The 21,766-nt window shown below is 37.9% G+C and overlaps 1 protein-coding gene and 1 pseudogene across 1 annotated transcript; one reads left to right on the top strand and one right to left on the bottom strand.

The window, feature by feature from the left end:
* Window positions 1-8,058: 8,058 nt before the first annotated feature.
* LOC108402957 (olfactory receptor 52A1-like) lies at window positions 8,059-8,886 on the bottom strand (annotated as a pseudogene).
* Window positions 8,887-19,006: 10,120 nt separating this feature from the next.
* LOC108402956 (olfactory receptor 52M1-like) lies at window positions 19,007-19,951 on the top strand. Its single transcript, XM_017669810.3, has one exon. It carries the CDS (start codon window positions 19,007-19,009, stop codon window positions 19,949-19,951), a length of 945 nt encoding a protein of 314 aa, XP_017525299.2.
* Window positions 19,952-21,766: the final 1,815 nt, after the last annotated feature.

The raw sequence follows: 21,766 nt of genomic DNA, 5'->3' as shown, positions 1-21,766 counted from the left end.
ATTCACTATGTAAGAATTTGTTCACTATGTAAGAACTTGTTCGTTATGCTTCAGAAGATTGGAGACTGACGAGAATTAAGCTTGAGATGGATTAATGATTGTGCATTGAGTATTGACCCCCCTATACAGAATTTTATTGTTGTTAACAACCATTTGATCAATAAATATAAGAGATGCTCTCTCAAAAAAAAAAAGTTGGCACAGTTACTAATAAAAATCTCTATTTTACTATTTTTACTTACTCATCTCAAAATATTATACCTCCTCCTATGCTTGCTCTTGCTGATTACCTAAAGCGATAACAGAGGAAACAAAAAGGAGCTGGAACTTCAGTGTACCTACTCTGTTACACACTCACCTCATTATTTTCTTTCCTGCCGATGAACAAATGGCTATAGAACTCCCAATCATAATTAAATTTGATAGCATGACAAAATGAATCTAAAATTAATCTATATTTACTAAAATGTATATATAGCTATATAATTTTGAATAAAAATAATATGAACAAATGTCCTTTCAACATTTGTTCACATTATAATGTGTTTGAATAGAAAAACCATAATAGATTGGATCTGTAATTAACAGAGAAGGTTCAACAGATTAGTTACTCCTGAATACAATTGAAAATTGTAAGGTTATACAAATGTAGTTGTAAATTCTAGAGTAAGTTCAGGTATCATACAGGGAACATCACATCCAGATGATTTAGGGAATATCTAATAACAAAAAGTTATCTAATATTTGAAAAGAATCCTTTCAGATTCCTAGTTTATACAGTTCAGATTAATTTCAGATAAGGAACTAACTTAAATATCAAATGCAAAAAGTAAGAGAAATGTTTATGAATAGCAATGAAAAACCTGTAAGAAATGACTTAGGTGGATCTAACATTGAAAATAAAGAATCCACTGACAGAAGTTTTACAGATGCTGCTTTCAGATTAAAATGGGAAGACATTAGTCATATCATAATCACTTTTAGCCAATATATAATTTAACATAATAACGGTAAAAGAATCATAAGTTTCTGCAGCAGAAGAAATAAAACAATCTGATAGGCATAAGAAGAATTTTATCAATAATAACAATAGACAAAATTGTTTAATTTTGACCATGGTAATTATAAATAAAAACTCAAGGAGTATCCTTTGCCAATAACAACTAATCTATAATCTGACACTAAATTGTTTTGAATTTTGTGGTCCCAAATAGTTTAAAAGATTCTTAAGAGAAAATTTAAAGTACCTGAAGCAATGTAATTTCCCATGTCAGTTTCCCAGGGACAGTGATGGTACGATGAGTTCACTGCCAAAATCATCTATTTAAGTAATGCTTTAGTAACAGGTGTTGTATGTGCTACTGTGTATCTGTGGGGGTGCGTGCGTGCATGTGTATTTGTGAAAACAACAGGGATTGTACGCGTTATGTTGTCAACAAAAGTCTCTAAACTCACCTAATAGAATCTCCCAGGGTGTGAGTGTGTCACAAAGGAATCATGCAAAACGAACCATGATCTATGTAATTGAGATCCCCAATCTTATGTTTCAAGTAACAGTTTAGAATGAATTTCCCAAGTGGAAAGTTTGTAGTTGTTCATCTGGAATAAGAGCTACTTCTTTTCTAATTAGGAGTATTCCTAATCAATGAAATAAATGTATACATGGCATCATAGATAGATTATAAAAAGGGGTATTGACATAAGGTACATAATTTAGCAGCATTTGTATGTTATAAGCACATAGAATAATACACCTTTTGGCAAAAGCACTTAAAAACAAAGGTACAACTTAATGCATTGCCAGTTGTTGCTCTATGGACATAGTGCCACACAGTTTATCTTTTAAAGCAGTACACTTTGGAGTGTGGAAGGGGACAACAGGCCTAAACCAGTTATGACTCAAATAACTTAGATGTCGGGTTTCTTTTTCTACAGGGGAGATGAAAGGACTGGGATATAGAGATACAAATAAATATACAAATAAATAAATAATTAATTAAATAGTGAAAGATCAGTATTAATGTGCCAGAAACATATTTATGACAAATCAACCGTCTGGAAGAAAGTGATATTATTCTGTACTGAAAGGAGCCCTTAATATGGATACAAGTGTTTTATTTATTCCTACTTCTATTTATTATGTTTATTGTCCCTTCAACAGGTTACTCTCTCTCATCTTCAATCATCCAAGTAATATTTTCTATAATATGCTTAATGCATACTTCACATCTGGCATATTTTAGTAGCTAATACATATATTTGAGTAAATTAACAAACACACCATATAAGAGAAAATAATTATCAGACAGTAGACAAGAAAGCTTGTTATAAACTTGGGTTTGATGACAAAAGAATCTGGTTCCTAGGAAAAGATTGTTATGTCTCTGATCCCAATGTTCTCAGTCCTCTTGGTATTACTACTCATTTGCATAATAGCAAAAACAATTTAAGGACTTTTCCATGAAGTTCCAGTAAGTCTAGAGACCTTCCAAGATTCTGAATATTCCAGCAACAGCTGCCCACATAATCCTGAATCACTTTACATCTAACGCCAAACTCTTGCTTCTAATCTGTTTTATATTCAAAGCGGATGAAGAAGCAACAATGCAGATACCAATCTTTCATGTGACAGAATTTTATAACAAATGTAATGATAATAAAGGTAATGTTAGCATGGAACAAGTAACTCTTTGAGTATCAAAAATAATGTCTTTCACATTTCTAGAGGCTGCATGCATGTCAGTAGAGCGATTGAGGTTGGTATTTAACATTATTAATGATTCGAAGATACAGAAGTTAATTTTAGTATTTAGTAAAGCTAACAAGCAAAAATAGTTTAAAGAAATATTGGCAATCCTTCTGAAATAAGTAATTTCTAAATGACTCTTTCTCTTCTTTTAGGTAATCTGCTCTCTCCAAGTAAATAAATGAATAATTCACTCATTTTCAGTCTCTAAACCCCTATGCCATTTTAATCTTTGAGTTGTAGAATCTCCTTTGAGACCAGGAATGGGTAATTTCTTATCTGAATAGTGTAGAAAGCTGATTTGCACAAAATAAATGCTCCTGCTATCATAGAAGCTATGTTAAAGACTCATAAAATTAATTATCCCATTCATACTTTTCCCATCTACTCACTAAATCTTTAAAGGCAGGGTGTATATCTCTCTCGGTGAAGAGGCAACATTAATTTAAATAATTGAAAATTTTTAACTCCAAAATGATCTGAATATGATTGGGATGTTACATTTATATTGTGATAGTGACTGTATGTTAGTCCTTACATAGATACCCAATCTTATGGATGAGGATATAGAAGGAAGTCATTTAGATCCAGAAAATTCTTTCATGATGTTTTTACCAATTCTTCTAGAAGTTTTCTAAACTTCTGTATTTTGGGTTTACCTTTCATTAGTAAAGCAGACTTGTTAATACCTTCACAGTGGTTCTCTACAGGTTCTGACAATCACATATTGAGTGCTTATACTTTGTTCCATACTTTGTACCAAGCTCTTCGTATATGAAGTTAGTAAGTCCTCCAAATAATCCACTCTAGTAAGTAATATTGCTCTAGTTTATTGTTCAATAAATCTAAGGAACTTGGTTTCTTATTATGTTATTCCAACAAATCAATAGCTGATGGAAGTCTTTTTTGAGGAGAAAGAATGTTTTTTGAACAATACAGTATTTACAAATTATAGATTGATTTATTTGCAATGTGGAAATTTTCCATATATTTCTTTCTTTTTCTTTTTGACAGCTCTTTATAAGTGTCACTTCTTGTGCATCTTATAACAAACTTATTTGATGCCTTTAGAGGATACTAGCCTTGTTGTATTACCTCTTGTGCAGGGTATTATTGATGATCATTAATTTTGAGTTGTAGAATCTTCTTAGAGAAATTTTTTGAAGTTTTATGTGTTTTTTTTCCCTTTCATTTTAATCCTGTTTGGAAAACACTGCTATCCCAGTTACATCATGGGAGATAAGCAATGGCAAGAAGCAGAAGGGAATGTCTTATTAATCAAGTTCTAAGTACGCTTTCTAATCTTTAGGTGGCAAATCTGAAGGTGCCAAAAAATAATACTACACCTCCTACTTTCATTACAATTATGTAATTTTGATTACATGTGGTCACTCTTCCCCATCAAAATCTTAAAATATCTGGTTTTAGTTGGACAAAATCTCATGTCAGTTATGAGAAAGGGATCAATTACTGGCACTGTTTACTTTCTAAACTTTCACCAATTCCAGTGCCTTCTCTGCAAACAGTTTCACCAAAAGCATATCTCCTCACCAAACTAAAGATATTCTCTAATTTTCTTTGTCCTTTTACCATAAATGATGAAGTTAAGAAAAGATGGTGCCGGGAGGTACATACTGGTAGTGAAAATAGGCACTTGCAGGAGAGGATTTGCACTGATGATGAAGGTAAAGGCAGCTCTAGAGCAGAAAAAGATGACCCAGACGTAGGTCATGTGTGGCTAAGGCTTCACGACTTGACTCCCATGATGGAAGGCAAAAGACCACAGGGAGAATTAGGACACAGGAGACAGTGATGAAAAGGCCATCACAGAAACCAATGATAGAGGCTATGCTGAGACTGCAATGCCTGGTGGCTTCTATGTCTATATGTGCCAGCTTCACCAGAGCATGAATTCACCATACATGTGGGCAGTGTTTTGAGTCCTATAATAGGGCATCTCCCTGAGCAGGATGGGACATGAAGAAAATAAGGCCACTTCCCAGAATACCACAGAAGCTCTCATTTTGACAATGTGAGCCTGGATGAAAATGGTGATATAGTGTAGGGAATCAAAGATGGCCAAATAATGTTAAATGGTCATTGACAAGAAGGCAGGTTCCATGGCCGTAAAGCTGTGGATGAAGAGCATCTGGGCCAGACAAGCATGAAAAGTGATGTCATGGGCTCTGAGCCAAGGAGACAGAGCCTCCAAGGCAGCATAGATATATAGAGAACTAGGTCAGTGAGCAAGAGCATGTACAGAAAGAGGAACATAGGCTCAGGCAGGTTTCGCTTCTCCCTCACCATGGCCAGGATGATCACATTCCCCACCGTGGCCACCAGGTGCATGGAGTAGAAGGGAATCCCAACCCAGACATGCAGGTGCCCCAGTCTTGGGAGGCCCATCAGTTAGAAAGTGTTTAGAGACACTTGAGATTTATTGGCTGATCATAATTTAGTCTATAGGGACTTCAATTGCCCTTCTCTTCCACAAGACAAGACACTTATTCATGATGAATCCATGACAATTGGACCTAGTGAGTAAGAAATAGCAACTACTCTGAACTTACTGGTTAGACACTTGCATATCAAAGGATAGGAAATCAACAAAAATTTGGGGACCTTCTACCTTAGTGAAATTTCTAGTTCCCCAGTGGTGTGGGGATATATCAAGCTATCTCAGCTATGGTGAATATGTTGCATCTGATCTTTTACTACCACAAAGAGGTTCAACATCCAGTAGGATATATGAGAGAGAGCTGAAGAAAACATACCTGAAGGAAAGTGATAAAGGGACAACATATTTCTCTGGGTATGCTACTGCCGTCCATCTACCAAATGACCTGAATTGCTGCCACTTTTGAGGAGTGCAGAACAAGAGAAGGCTCTACAGTAGGTCCAGGCTGCCTCTTGGGTCTTATGACCGGGCAGATCCAACAGTGCTTGAAGCATTAGTGGCTGATAGAGATGCTCTTTGAACCTTTGGTACCCCACTGTATGTGAATCACAGCACACATCCTTAGGTTTTTGGAACAAAGTTCTACCATCCTTTGCCAATAATTACTCTCTCTTTGAGAAACAAAATTTGGCTTGCTGCTTGACTTCTGAACAGACTGAATGACCACCCATGGTCTACCAAGTTACCATGCAATCCGAGTGGCCCATCATGAACTGGTGTTATCTGACACAAGTCATGAAGTGAGGGGTTCACAGCAGCTCTCTCTTGTCAAGTGGAAGTAATATACACAATACTGGGTGTGTGAGCAGGCCCTGAATGCACAAGTTACATGAGGTGGAGGCAAACATGTCTGTAACACTCACCCTTACTATGTTACCTGCTCTATCCTAGCCTGCATCTGTGGTCTCATGAGGAGGTTGCCCTACAATCAGTTGACCAAGAGAAATCTCATGCCTGGTTTACAGATTAGTCTGTACAACATGCAGGCACTACTCAAAAGGGAACAGCTGCAGCACTACAGACAGTTCTGCAACATACCTGACAGAAAGTGATAAAGGGAGATCTTCCCAGTGGGCAGAACTTCGGGTGGTGGTTGTTTATTTTGCCTGAAAGGGGAAATGACCAGATATCTGACTGTATACAAACTCATGGGGTGTGGTTATGTTTGGCTGGATGGTGAAGTACTTGGAAGAAACACTATTGAAACATTGGTGACAAGATGATCTGGGAAAATCCTGTGGACAGATCTCTGTAAATGGACAAAACCCCCAAAATGTGAAGATACTTGTTCACTGTGTAATTATTCACCAAAGCTTGACCTTTGCAGAGGAAGATTTTAATAATCGGATGGAGAGCAATCAACCCCTTTCCCTAGTCACTCCTTGACCAATAGGATCATGAACAAATGGCCATGGCGGCAGGGATGGAGGTTATGCCTGGGCTCAGCAACATCAACTTTCATTCACCAACTCAGCATGGTTTTGTCATTTTTATTCCCTGTTGAATGCCCAATCTTAATCCATTTCCTTTTAAAATAATTGTTAGTAGGTAAGAACTTATTCTTGCCCTTCTTTGTATTGTTCACTGACTAGCAGTTCCTTGTTTCTTTGTTTTCTGTTGTCTTCTGTTGTGATTTGATGATTTTTCAGTGTCATGCTTTGTTCCCTTTCTCCTTCCCTGTGTGTGTCCAATAGAGGTTTTTCCTTCATAGTTACCACGAGGTTTATATAAAAATCTTATAGCAATCTATTTTAAGTTAACAACTTTTATTACATACTAAAACTCTATACTTTTAATTCTCCCCCTGATATTTTCTTTTTGATTTCACAATTTATATCTTCTTATATTAAGTAGACTTGTAAAAATTATTGCATTTATTTTTAACATTTTCATCTTCTAGTTAAACATGATTTATGTACCACCATTACCCAGTGAATTTTATACCGTTTTGTTTTCTTGTTACTGTTTAGTCTCTTTTCATTTCAAGTTGAAGAACTCATTAGCATTTCTAATGAGGCAGGTCTAGTGTGATGAACTTCCTCAGCATTTCTGGGGGTAATTTCAAATGACTTGTCCTTGAGTTCACAGATTGTTTCTTTTGCTTCATTGAGTCTGATGTTGATGCTTTCTTTCTATTGCATTTTACATTGTATTCAGTGTATTCTTTAATCCCACTATTTCTTTTTTGTTCTTTTTTATGATTTCTGTTTCCTTGTTGAACTTCTCACTTTGTTCTTATAGGATTTCTTTATGTTCTCTTGTAGCTCATTGAACTTTCTTAAAACAACTGTTTTGAATTATTTGTCAGATAATTCATGGACCTATATTTCTTTGAAGAACCCTGACTTAGTTTTTTTAAAGTTCAAGAGAGGAAGATGTGAAAGTTTTTGTTTTTTTACTGGAATAAAACTGCTTAAAGACAAAAGACAAGAACTGTGGGATGCAACAAAAACAGTGGTTTAAGAGAAATCCAAAGCTTAAAATGCAACTTATCTAAAAGATGAAAGTTTGAATATCAATAAGCTTTCTTATCAAGAAGTAAGAGAATTGTAAATTAAGCATGAACAAATTAAAAGGAAGGATTGGTAAAGGTAAAATTAGAAACACAATGAATAAATGAAATTAATGTCAGTCTTAACCTGAACAGATTTTATTTCATCCTAGCTGTAATTTGTGAAATAAATGCCTTTAATGAGTTTAAGCATGTTGAAGTGAAGCCCCCAGCGATGAATACACAGAGTTCAGCCTGTCTCCATATTTAGGAAGTAAAAGTATTCTGTTCACGAGCATAAATGTAATTAATAGGTTACCACTTGTATTAACAACTCAGAAAAAAAAAAACTGTGCTACATGCTTATGACTTGCCTTGTTTTTTTACACCATAGACCATGGGTTTAAGTGCAGGTGGCACAAGGGGGTAGTTGGTAGACTGAAGAATGTGGGTAGAGGGGTCAACATTTCCAAAACAGTGACTGAAGAAAGAGAAGAAAGCAAGGATATAAAACTCAACGGAAAACAAAAACATGAACTGTAGACATCTTAAATGCTTTGAGCCATGCCTCCTTTTGGTGTGGATGAAAAACAGCCTGGAAAATAAGAATATAAGAAATGAAGATAAAAATCATGTCAAATCCCAGTATTGTAAAACTCACAAAAAGACTACATGTTTTATTGACTTGGATGTCTTATGCAGCCAGCTTGACCACAGCCATGTGCTTACAGTAGGAGTGGGAAATTACAGTGGAATGGAAAAGGTGTTTGAATAAAATTGGTAAAATGCAACAAGCACTGGATTGCCCGGATTGCCACAACAAGCACCATACTTACTGGGATGAAAGGTATGAGGATGAATGTGTGTCTCAAAGGATCACAGATGGCAACATAGTGGTCAAAGGCCATGGCCAAGAGAACGCCAGATGCTGTGCCCTGCAAAGCATGAGAGGACACAGAACAAAAGCCAAACCAGAAGATGCCAACATCCTGGGAGCAATGTCTACACAGAGCCCTACATCAGTGACTGCCAGCAATGCCAGGAAGATGTCCATGGGCTGATGCAGGCTGCCTTGTGCAGGGATAATGGTCAGTAAAACGACATTTCCCACAAGAGTCACCAGGCACACGGCAAAGAAAGAAAACCCAATCCAAGCTGCACATGCTCTAGTCCCGGGATGCCAGTTTGCATTTGTCAGTGCTCTGATATGACGTATTAACTGGTGCCATGGAAGTTAATGATCTCCCTTTTCACCACTGACTCTAATACCTACGAGAAGGAGAATAAGAATGGGAAGTGAAAAAGACACAGACCTCGCTGTCATTTAGACATACTGAACATTGAAGAAATAAGTTCACTGATTGTTTGGCCAGATTATCCAGAGGTTTTATGCTATATGCCAATACAGCAGGAGCAAACAATATACAAAACTTTTACTAGAGCCATATATGAATGGGGCAATTTCCAGAATTTCTGAGTTACCCTCTGTGGAAATGGAAACCAAGACTTTGAGAACACTGAACTTTTGCATTTCCCATGATCTCTAGGCTGAGTGATTTAAAACATCTTTAGGCTTTCCTTCTTTATTTTCCTATAGATGCCAGCCCACTTTTATTGCAAACACAAATTACCTCTGGGCATCTTGGGGACCTTGAAGAACCCCCGCATGCATTAGTACATAGTCCTCTGAGAGCCCTCACCCTCAAGTAACACTACTGCTGGTCTGAGGAAGGAGGTTATTTATCCCTGAGTCTATGTTATTGGTTCTCAAATGGGGATTGATAGAAGAGAGTTTAGCTGTTTTATATTCACTCAGAACAGCATGAAAATATTGAACACATCGTTGTTTGGCAGGATATTAAGTGTAGCCTTTAGAGGAGATTTGAAGAGGGTAATCAGTTTTCAAAGGCAGCCAAGGATGGTTAGTTCTCTATGTGAATTAAGGTTCACTTATGTTCACTTATGTTTAAAGTGGATTTGTTGAGTGGAATAGAAAATGTGGAATATGGAGGCTGTTTTGTACAGAGAGGCTTATTCTTAAAAAAAATAAAAGAGAATACAGAGAAACATTCCAAGAAGAATAATGGAAAAATAGGATAGGATATAGTCAAAAGCAGAACTTAACCATTTTAGAGACATTGTACAGGTGGATGAGCATCATTTTGTTTTCCCTCCTTAAGTTAAAGGTTATATTGTTAAGACAAACAGATTATAGAATGTTGAAGAGGCAAAACAAAAACACACAGAAGTGAAACTGCTAGATAACAGAAATGAAGAATATTCCAAAAAAAATTCCAAAACTAAAGAGCTTTCTCCATCTTCCTGTATATATTGATCACAGTCAAAATAAGTAGGCGATATACCAATTAGTTTGTCAATTTTCATGCAGTTAAAAAAGTAACAATATTTATACAAATGTGTTTTTAATAATTACTACTTTTCAGGCTTTGTGAATCACTAGAAATAAAATGGAGTGGGTCCAATGCATCTGAATTACATTAAATACAATTACTATGAGAAAGAATAAGGGTTTCATGATGACCCTAAACTTTTAAAATAATTTAAATACTATTATAAAAGGGATTGTCTAATTTTTTTAATTGCTTTGAAGAGAAAGAAAAGGTGCAAATAGGTGACCTTCAACAGAGGCAAGAGGCCAGGAAGGAGGTTGGGGTATCCTTTGCCCCATCACAAACAGGATTAAAATGCTGTGTAAATTGATCAGATACTAAAGCTTCTCATGACTTGCAAATTTCTTATATTTCTCCTGCTTTCCATATCACTCAGAAACCACATCTCTATGGACACAGATGATTTCTTGTCTTCATAAATATCCCTTTTATTTTCAGTAAACTAGAGAACATTAGAGTTAATAGGCATCTGGGTAACTAGAATTTGGGATCATGGCAATGTCTTCACATATATCATAATTACTAGAAGTCCATAAATAATAGAATATGGAACCAATTATTTGTAAAATTCTTTCATATATTCATTACATTAATTTAATCCCCAAGTCTCCCTTTGTTTATGAAAAATTCTAAACACAGCGAATGTAAATGACATGGCAGTGAACAAAAATTTGATGTCTAAAGCAGGATTTAAGAAGGTCTGTTTCCTCCTAAAATAACCATTGCATCCTCTTAATCATACTCGTTTCTCAAACTGTAGGGATAGGTACTTACCTGGACAGAGCTGAGGGTTGATTTGGCATGTTGAATGGGCTAGTTCCTCTTTGTTTCAACCAAAATTTCTAGCAGAGGTTGATATTAATGGAGGAGTTGCTGTAAACATCATTACCTTACTGATTCCCTTAGAGTATCATTACCCTTCTGATCCCCCAGGCTTCCTTCCCAGGAAGTAGTGGGTCTTAGTCCTAGAACATAGGATCAGAGATTTCTCTGAATTATAGAAGGAAGGAATCTGTCTGGAATGAGATCAGGAAATAGCTGATCTTGAGTTACATTCAGAGAAATTTGAGTGCAAACTCATGAGTAATGTCAAGAAAATACAAAAAATGGAGATTTTTAAAGATGTGGAAATAAAGAGTAAGTATCTTTTCCATCCTCTGTGTGGAGTAAATGGCAGAATTTCCAGAATTTCTTGCCTGGCCTTAGTCCGTCATATCAGTAGATGTTTACTGTTGCAACCTCTGGTGGATCCCTGGCAAGGGGTGGAGAGAAAATGGCCATTCTCTCCTCCCCTCTGTTTCTGGTAAGTAATTGGTTTGGCATCTGCCAGTCACCAAGGACAGACCCATGGAGTTCCTCCCAGAAGGGGTGGGTGGGAAGTAGAGAGTGCACCTTGGATACAGGAAAACAGAGCACAGAATGGGCTTTGCTAGTGGGGCCTGGGGAGAAAGGACTTGGGGAGCATTTGTGCTACAGTCGTGAGGAATAGATGGAGCTATGCCCGGCCAGTGAATTTGAGCAAGCTGTGAGCAATAAAAATAGTTTCTCCTATGCTGCCAAGTCCTGGCCTACAAGTCCATGACAAATGATGGTATTGTGGACGTATCCCTGTGGAAGGACAGTGAATGTCCACTGCCAGCCTTCCCACATGAAGGCAAACTGTTCCTGACCTGTGCTATGTCAATAAAGAAGAAGACATTAGCAAGGTCTACAACATAATGTTATGTCCCTAGTTCATGACTGCGTGTGTCCATAAGGGCTGCTCTAGAGGGGAAAGCAGCATGTAGAGGGGTTGTGGCTTTATTCAACTCCCTGTAATCATATACCAGGAGCCATCTGGTTTTTTCATTGGCCACACTGGAGAATTAAAAGGACTATGAGTGGGCTTTATGATATCCACCTTCTCCAGCTCCTGTAGAGTTCCTCCAATTTTTTGTGCCCCCCAGGCAATTTATATTCAGCACCTGCTAAGGTATAGGCAGAGCTATAGGTGGGTGCTTAGCATATCCCCCTAGATAGGCAGGTGCTTAGCATGTTCGCCCAGAACTGCTTTTACCACACATACCCTCAGTCTGAACTCACTTGCAGTGGTCTGTAACCACAGATGCCGCAGGATATCCACCCCTAAAATATATTCAGGGAAGGAAAAATGTACACAGTCTACTACTTTAAGGCGTAAACACCCTATTCCTAATGGGATTTGGGCTTTCTTCCCTCTAATTGCCTTACCCCCATAGCCATCTATCACAGAGGGGGTCTCAGAAAACTGCTCAGGGCTACCATAAATAAGAGAACATTCAGTTCCTGTGTCCACCAGGGCCAGGACACATTATACATTCATGGGGACCAATGAATTGCTAATTTGACATGTGGCCTCCGATCCCAACCACATCCCCCAATGCTGGGGCCTTGACCCCCCACCCTCAGTCAAATCTGCAATGCCCAATTGTCCTCCTGTTGGGGTGAGGACCCAGGTGGTTTCTGGGTACTCTCCTCCAGGAAGTCCTACGGTCACGTGGGTCCAAAAATGGGGCTTTGCTTCCGGCTTCCATGTCTTGGACCTCAGTAGCTGGAAATGTTGCTCCAGCTTTAATTGATACTATAGCTCTAGTAAGATTCTATTGGGATGTCCATCAAGTTTTTCTTTCACTCCCCCGGTCTTTATCAAATCAACTCACAGCTGGGTCCTCAAGACCATCACAGGGCCCTTTGAACCTCTTCTTTCAGTTGTAGACTGTGTTTCTGTCTGTGCTCTTATTATTTCAACTTCCCCCAAGTCTGCTGTTGTATGAATGACCTCACTTTATGTTGCTCTATATGGTGGGCAAGAATAGTCGCTAGGGACTCAGAGGAATGGGGGAGCTGAATATAGCACCAGATTGCTCATCCCCACGGTCAACAACTCTTCATGGAGGCCCTGAGGGTCTGTATCATAGATGATGTTTCTCATGCCCAACTCCCGTAACACCTGCTGGAGCTCTGCATACATTTGCCAGTTAGTAGAAAGTATGGTAAATCACCCTTATTAGGCCAAATTTCGCTGAGGGCTGCTGTTAGCCAATCCAAAAGCATAAGATTCGTCTGATGGGCATTTTGTAACCTCTGCAGGAGGGAGTGGTTAGTCATCAGGGAAGCCAGTTTACCCATTTCTGACCCAGACAGAACAACGCTTTCTATTCCTAAATCCCAAAGACGCAAAAACCATGTAGGCAGAAGCTTCTGCTGAAACCAGATGCCCAAATACACCAGCTGAGTCTGGGTATGGGGACGGGGCTGCTCCTCTCCCTGAGGAATGTGTGGTTGTTGTGTCTTCATTGTAGTAACTACAACTGGGCTGGCTTTCAATACGGGAGGGGCTGGTGCCTCAGGCTGCAGCCTCAGCAATAGCTGCGTTCTTGGCCCCAGCCCCTCATCATCCACCCCCCCACCCCGGCTTTTCCCTCCCTGATGTTCTCCTCTTCCATCTTCAAGGTGGAAGGCACCACCCCTTCCTCCACCTTCCCCACGGCCTCTTGCAGCTCACATTTTTCTGCTGTCCACTCACATCACTAGCATCTCTCTCAGCACCATGACCTTGGTTTTCAATAGCTTTTGTTCCCTTTTCAGAGCACCCTACAACTCATCTTCCTTTTATGACACTTGCCACTGAAGGGCATTTCTCTCATTAGTAACCCTTCTAATACCATGAGAAACAACCACTCCACTTTTCCTGTTTCCTTAAGGCTACTCAGTTTCCCTAATGAGTCGCTGTTTTGCTGAGGGCCAACTCCACTGCCTAGTGTCCCTATCCTTCCTGGTTCTGGGAAGGGACCCACTCCTCTAGGAGGCCCTTACCCCAGACCATATTCCCACTGGGGAAATCTCCGGATAAATCCCTACCACCCAGGTGATCCCTGTGTGAATCCCTACCACCCCTAGGGGTGTCAGGGTATTTCCCCACCGTCTGTTGAAGCAGCTCGCCCAAACATCACACCCATGAAGACAGGCTTTGGGTTCACTGGATCCTGCTGATTTCACACCAGATGCAGCTCCGGGGGGAAGGGCGTTCCCAGCCTGGGAAGATCCCCTATGAAACTGCTGAAACTGAAGTAAGTCAAGGGAAAGGGTGGGTTGGACAGAAGTCTTTTATTTCTTACAGTTGTTAGACAGGCCTAGCTCCCTCCAGTTCCTCTGGCTGCAGTTGACACTCTCCTTCCCCTGCCCACCCCTTCTGGCAGGAACTTTGTGAATGGGTCTGTGGTGACTAAATGGCACCAGACCAGTTAGATACCAGGAATGGAGGGGAGGAGAAAATGGCCACTTTCTCTCCAGCCCTTGCCCCACATCCACTGGAGGCTGCAGCAGTGAACATCTGTTGATATGTAAATAGACTGAGTTCCAGGCAGGAGAGTCTGTATAGTCTGCCGTTTACCCCGCACTGTTACCTGGCATGACCTGTAGATGAAATAGCATAGTAACACTATTGTGCTGACAAATATAATAGTGATTGTGCTCCATTTCTTCCTCCTTTCCTACTACTACTTTCACTACTACACTACTTTTCCTCCTCCTCCTCCTCTTCATACTTCTACAAAGAATGGTACCCTTGTTGCCTAGTATTTTTTAGGAATTTTCAGCTTCAAATGAACTTTAAATGCTTTTTTTCCTAAGAACACCATTCTCCAAGCTTCCCCTGGTCACTGAAATACTTAATAGTTCATCATTATCTCTTGTATTTCTTGATAGTGCTTGGCACTAGCTTCAATGATAGCATTTTTACTGTCACAGTGATCTATTCAAAATCCCCAGAAGATAAGTTTTGTAGGTTATTGTCAGTATCCACCTAGATATTTTTCCTCTGAGTGCAGCTCAGCTGCCTGACATTCACTCTCTGTCTTCACATAATACCATTGCCAGGTTGTTTACTTAGTTATTTATGTATTTTCTAGTTGGTATTAAGTTGCCAGTACTTGTCCAGCCTCAGAATCATTTGTCCAGCTTCAGTATACATACAAAATCAATTTGTACTGTGAAGAGAAGAAAATCCTTTCATGCACTGCCAGTTGTCATCTTCATTTATTTTTCCCATTCTTTTTTCCCTCCAGGTTTCTTCAGGAATTTATTTGAAGGGCTGACATCTCTCTTCTTCTCATCTCATTTCACCTTCTTTTCTCTACTTTCTCATTGTTTTCCATTTTATTCCTCTGTCATCTCTCTTGCCTTCCAATTATTTCCTTCTGTCTCTCTTCCTCCCTTATGTCTCTCATGCACATTTTTATCAGAGTCGAGTCTCCATCAATTTTTTATTCTTTCTGGAGTACTTAACTTGCCCCTCTCTCCTTTCTCCAGTATGCATGTATCAGTGTGAAATTCTCATTGAAAGAGTAGAATCCTCTATGGCCCAGAAATATTTTAAAGACTTTTCTCATTATATTTTATAGCTAATTGTACATAACCATCACCTAAAATAAGATACAGAAAATTTTCAGTATCCCCGGAGAAGAGATGAAATACTTACACATTGAAGATTACAAAACAGTGATGAAGGAAATTAAAGAAAATAGATAATTGGAAAGACATCCTGTTCATTGATTGAAAGAACTAATATTGTGAAAATTCCCATACTATCCAAAGTGATCTACAGGTTCATTGTAATCCCCACCAAAATCCTATGAGCATTCTTGTAGAAACAGAGAAAAATAATTAGGGGTGAAGATCTTAAATGTTTGAGGATTTTATACAAGTCAAAAACAAAACACAAATAACCCCATTACAAAATAAGCAAAAGACCTGAAGAGACATTTCTCAAAAGAAGACATAGGAATGACCAACAGGCACATGAAAAGGTGTTCAAGCTGATTAATCATCAGGGAAATGCAAATCAAAACCACAATGAGATATCACCTCACGAGTGTTAGGACCACTAGTATCAAAAAGACAAGGGATAGCCAGTGTTGAAGAGGCTATGAAGTAAAGGGAACCCTGTACACTGTTGGTGGGAATGTAAATTAGTGCAGTCAGCATGGAAAATGGTATGGAGGTTCCTCAAAAAATAAAAACAAAAAACAAAACAAACAAAAACTGAACTACCATATGATCCAGCAATCCTACTTTTAAGTATATATTCAAAGGAAATGAAATCACCCTTTCTTGTTTCAAGTTAAAAAAAATTGAGCTAACCAAAGGAGTAAGATTATGTTATTGCTCTTTTCAGGCCCCTTCAGGATTTCAGGTCTTAATTCAATACAAATTAAGTTGCATCATATTATTGAAGGATGGCTACGTATGGAGCTAAAACCTCAGGAAATGAACAGGTAAATTACTAACTCTTAAATTAGGTAGATTATCAGTCATTACCAAGTATACAAAACATTGTCCATTCTGGCAGTGATTCCATGGGGAACTGTTTGTGGCAAGCGTTTTTCTTGATTATCCTCTGAGGATGTCATGTTGAAGCTGCTACTTACAGAAGCTATATGTTTGGGTTGCTTGTTGGCTTTGAATCAGTTTCTTGTATGAGCTAGAGTTGCTGTGAAGGTCAAGAAGGGTGGAGAAAAGGGGCTATCCTGAGTGATCTCAGTAGAATTTTATAGGACATTAGATTCCTCCAAACACTACCTTTTTACTTTCTGAATGTCCTATATTTAGTGGAGGAAAAATAAATCTTTGAGCAGATGAAATAAACATTTCTTATTCTCAATGGATGAAATGTTGAAAGAACCAGATTTTAGGAGGCAAAGATTTTTTTTGAGGATATCATAGAAGTAAGGATTATCTCTCCTTTTGAAAATATTGTATATTGCATTACTCACTGAAAGGAATAAACTATAGATAACAAAGATATGGATACCTTGTGACATTCAGCTCATGTGCAGGTTGGTATTTTAAGGAGGATGTCATCACAGTGATAGTATCATGTATGCTTCTAGAAAAAGTGCTTTGAAAAACTAATGTGTGTATCCATGAGTGTGTGCATGTTTCTTATTTTGTAGTGTTCCATATTATATTTATGAATCCAACATGTATTTATTGAGTGCCTAATAAGTCAAAGCTACTGGTCTGGGCATCGGGTTATAAAATTACCTGTAAAATATACAATATATGTGGATATGTACTTTTTATACCCATAGAATCTCATCTCTTCTGTACTCTGGGTCCATAAGATTTTAATTAATTATGTCATGATCCATATTTCAAAAGAACATACAATATTTTCTCCATTAAAGGGTATATGAAAGAAAAAAAGGAAAAAAATGATATAATAATATGCTATGCTTTATATTAGTCACATATGCTGTTTGGCAAATAAGATCCAGAAGGCATGGAATACATTATTCTCATTGAAGAAACAATCTCACAATGACAATATCCTGTCATTTAGAAACATCCAACTGATACACTCTCACCATATCATTCATGTAAAGTTTTAGTTGCCCATTTTGATATATAACTTGGAAAGCTTGATTACCTGGATTTGAACTTTCTTCTTCTTAAATCAGGAGATAGAGATAATTTATTTCTGTTCCCTAAATCATTTAGGTGTGGGTTGGGCATACTAATACCTAAAACAAGTGTCCTTTCAATAACTCTCTGAAAGTTTCACAATATCTCTGTTTGACAGTCTCTACTTGCTCACTTAGAGTCATGGAAAGTCTACTCATTTGAGAGAAATATTGACTGAGATTAAAGAGGAAATTTTCAAGGTCCTGCTCTATCCAACATAGTTTCTGATGATCACTAATGTGAAAGCAACCCATAGAAATTAAAACCCAAGATGGCTTTGGAAAGCACTTATGCATTCCAAGAAGTAATATACTTCATTTTTTATCTTGGGAAATCTGAAGCATACTTTCCTTAGACTGCAATATGTCAGTAGTCATAAATTCAGTTTCAATATTAACTGTGTACTTTCCATAGTTGATACTGCATCTGACACTTTTAAAAGAGAGAATATGTTAGAGGTATAATTTCAGACAGGTACCTAACAGGAAGAAGAGGAAAGGAAAAACATACTATGCAATAAATGACATGGAGGATTTATAATGGGCAATCGATGAAAATACACCAGACAGGTTATGTGCAACAGATTTGACACCCATAAAACAATGCAAAATTAGATGTTTTTCAGAAAGTCCTGATAGAACAAAATGAAGCAGATAATTTTAGAATATTCCCAAGACAGTTATTAATGCAATTGATGTTTCTCTGTGATGAGGAGAGGAAAAAGTGAAGGCAGAAAGAAGCTATTAATGTGGAAAAATTGCTCTCATTTGGCAATTTTGATTTATAAGTTCCTAGAACACTGGCATTCTTGTTTGTTTCTGTTTGTTACTGCTTCACAGAAATTCTCCTTGCTGTTTTCATTCCCAGAATGTGTCACATCTCAGACTCTGAACAGTTCTGGTTCCATCATTCAGATATCAACTTAAATATGACATTCTCATCACCCACACATACGAGTCACTATTCATCATCTTATGATGTTTTTCTTATGCAGTGTAACCTCCAGGAGAAGAATCCCTGATCTGTGCATTACTTAATTTCCAGTGCCTAGAACATGGCTTGTTATATAGTAACTACTTAATAAATGTTGTTGAATTAAGTACAATTATGAATAGACAGGGAGTCTTTTTACTGGAAATGAAGGGATAAGGTGACTTATATGCCCCTTTGATAATATGACTTAATACATGAATTGTCTTTATTTTCAAATGCAGTACTTGTTTTGATGTGACAAACTTTATTACTCTGCTTTTGGTGAATTGGAAAATACTTGATTATAAATTTGAACTGTTCTTAACAACAGATTGTTAAGAATCTTCCTGAACTGAATCTCCATGTTTTCAGCAAATGATTATGGCCATTTTTGCATAGCAACTTTATCTCCAGAAGTATTGATAAAAAGCAAAGGAAAAACCATCATGCCTCCTCTCAACACTTCTCAACCCTCTCCTGTCACCTTCTCGCTGTTGGGCATCCCAGGACTAGAGCACCTGCACGTCTGGATCGGGATTCCCTTCTGCTCCATGTACCTGGTGGCTGTGGTGGGGAACGTGACCATCCTGGCGGTGGTGAGGACAGAACGCAGCCTCCATGAGCCTATGTTCCTCTTCCTGTGCATGCTCTCAGTCACAGACCTGGTCCTCTCCACATCTACACTGCCCCGCATGCTCTGTCTCTTCTGGCTTGGAGCCCGTGACATTGCTTTCGACGCTTGCCTGACTCAGATGTTCTTCATTCACAGCTTTACTACCATGGAATCTGGTTTTTTCCTTGCCATGGCCATTGACCGTTATGTGGCCATTTGTGACCCCTTGCACCATACCACCATTCTCACCCATGTTCGCATCACTTTTATGGGTATTATTGTGGTGATTCGAGGAGTAGTCTTCTTTTCTCCACACCCCATCCTCCTCAGACAGCTGCCCTATTGCAGGACTGGAATCATTGCCCACACCTACTGTGAGTTCATGGCTGTGGTGAAGCTGGCATGTGTGGACACAGGAGCCACCACACGGTATAGCCTCAGTGTGGCTTCTGTCATTGGCTCAGGTGATGCCATTCTCATTGCAGTGTCCTATGCCTTCATCCTTCGCTCTGTATTCCGGCTGCCATCCCGAGAAGCTAGCTTTAAGGCTCTGGGCACCTGTGGATCCCATGTCTGTGTTATTCTTGTCTTCTACTCTACAGTTGGTTTTTCCATTTTCACTCACCGTTTTGGGAAAAATGTGCCTGCATATATCCATATTTTTGTTTCAAATATGTACCTTTTGGTGCCGCCTTTTCTCAACCCTATTGTGTATGGAGTGAGGACCAAGAAAATACGGGAGCATGTTTTTAGGGTACTAGGGGTCAAAGTTGATTGATTTCAGTTGGATCAATAAAAGAGATGGTTGGAGAGAGAATAAAAACATAAGTGATGATGTAGGGAAAATAGTTAAATACTTTCACTCCCACAAGCTGAATTACATTTACCACCTGAAAGTTGTTATTTACCAGATGCCTAGAATATCTGAGAATTTTAACTCAATAAACTAGTTTTTTCACTTACCTAATATTGGTGATGAATTTGTTAATTTCACTTTAAACATGTATCTTTCAGAAGTAGTTAAATAGGGAATGAGCAAGAGGAAGGAGGAAAAACCCAAGTATATTCTTTTTTTTTAAGTAGATTCTTAAAAAAAGAAAAAAGGAAGAGTCTTCTGAGATCTATACACTGAATTTTATGGACTAGACAGTTCAAAAGAATCTTGAACTGCATATGGTGATGATTTTAGATATTAAAACAGGAAATAAATGTATCTTTAGGCTAATTGAATCAAATTAAAAGCTCCATGTAAATGAATAAGACTGATAACACACAAAAACAAAAACATGTAATTAAGAAGTGAACAATTTTTCAAGGAAAATAAAAACAAAAAAATAAATTCATAAACATGAATTTGTGCCAAAGTGCCAACAGTGGTGTCAAAGTTTCTGTGGTTTCTAGAACATTTTGATAGAGGCAAGAGTTATTTCATAAAACAAAGCAATAATCTGTATTCTACTTAGTGCTAAAATGTAGTTCATATATTTCAACTTTGGTATTTAGTTATTAAAATTACCAAGCTACCAGGCTACCATGAATTGAGTCTTTCTCACATATAGTTGACTTGTAACACTATATCAATATATCAAAACACAAATCATGAACTCTCTTATCAACAAAGTCAAAATACTTCCCCTTATTATTGCCCTGATATCTAAGACTAGCTTCTGCATTTGTTCATTTTCCTTAGCTTTCACTAGTACCCCCACTATGTTCTTGTCTTTTAGAAATATCTAAACACCATGGGATTTTTTTCTTTCTGGAAGCCATATGAAAAAGGGAGTCTTTGTTATTTGTGCTCTAAAACTTTTCTGCACTTCATCCATCCTTATTTATCCTAAGAATTCACATCCATAGCTAATCAAAGACTAACATCTTTGCATTCACCAATTACTCAGTCCCCATAACGTAACTGTAGGTATAGTGTAAATTTTTCTGTTTTGGAAAACAATTCATTGGGCATTATTCTCTTAACATAAGGAATTCAGGATCAGTAACAGTTTGAGGACTACGTTAATGCATTTAATTTGGTATGTTTGAGATTCATATAGAACATTGAATTGTATATGACCTAAAGGAGAAGGTCTCAGCTAAGGTAAATATTCATGTATCCTCACATATAAGTGGTGGGGATAGTGGGATCTGTTATGGGTAAATTTACTCAGTCACCAATTGCATGACAAAATAATAATAAAGACAATCTGAAAAATGCTGAAATTTTTGCTTCCATCCTATCCGTCTACCTTTGCCTGAGGCATTCTTGGTTTATACCTACTGTCCTAGGTTGATTATCAAGTGTGTTCTTTCTCAATCTTTCCTTTTTCTTCTCAGGTAATATGAGTGTGTTGCCTCTGTCATTAAGACACAAAAGGCATTACATTTTTAACAATTTATTATGCAATTGGCAGACTTTAAGTGGACAGTTATACAATTTTGAACAAATGTATAGCTCATATAACCCACCACAAAATCACCATATAAGACATTTTCATGACCCCCAGAAAACTCCCATCCCTTTCTCTCTTGAGAGTGTACTGTTGGATAAATGTGTAGTTTATGAAACTGGAGTAGTTATTTTACTTCTGTCGGTAGG

This window comes from Manis javanica, chromosome 11, assembly GCF_040802235.1.
Source record: "Manis javanica isolate MJ-LG chromosome 11, MJ_LKY, whole genome shotgun sequence".
In the NCBI taxonomy this organism is placed as follows: Eukaryota; Metazoa; Chordata; class Mammalia; order Pholidota; family Manidae; genus Manis; species Manis javanica.
Note: the sequence above shows the minus strand (reverse complement) of the source record. Positions and strands in the feature narration are given on the sequence as shown.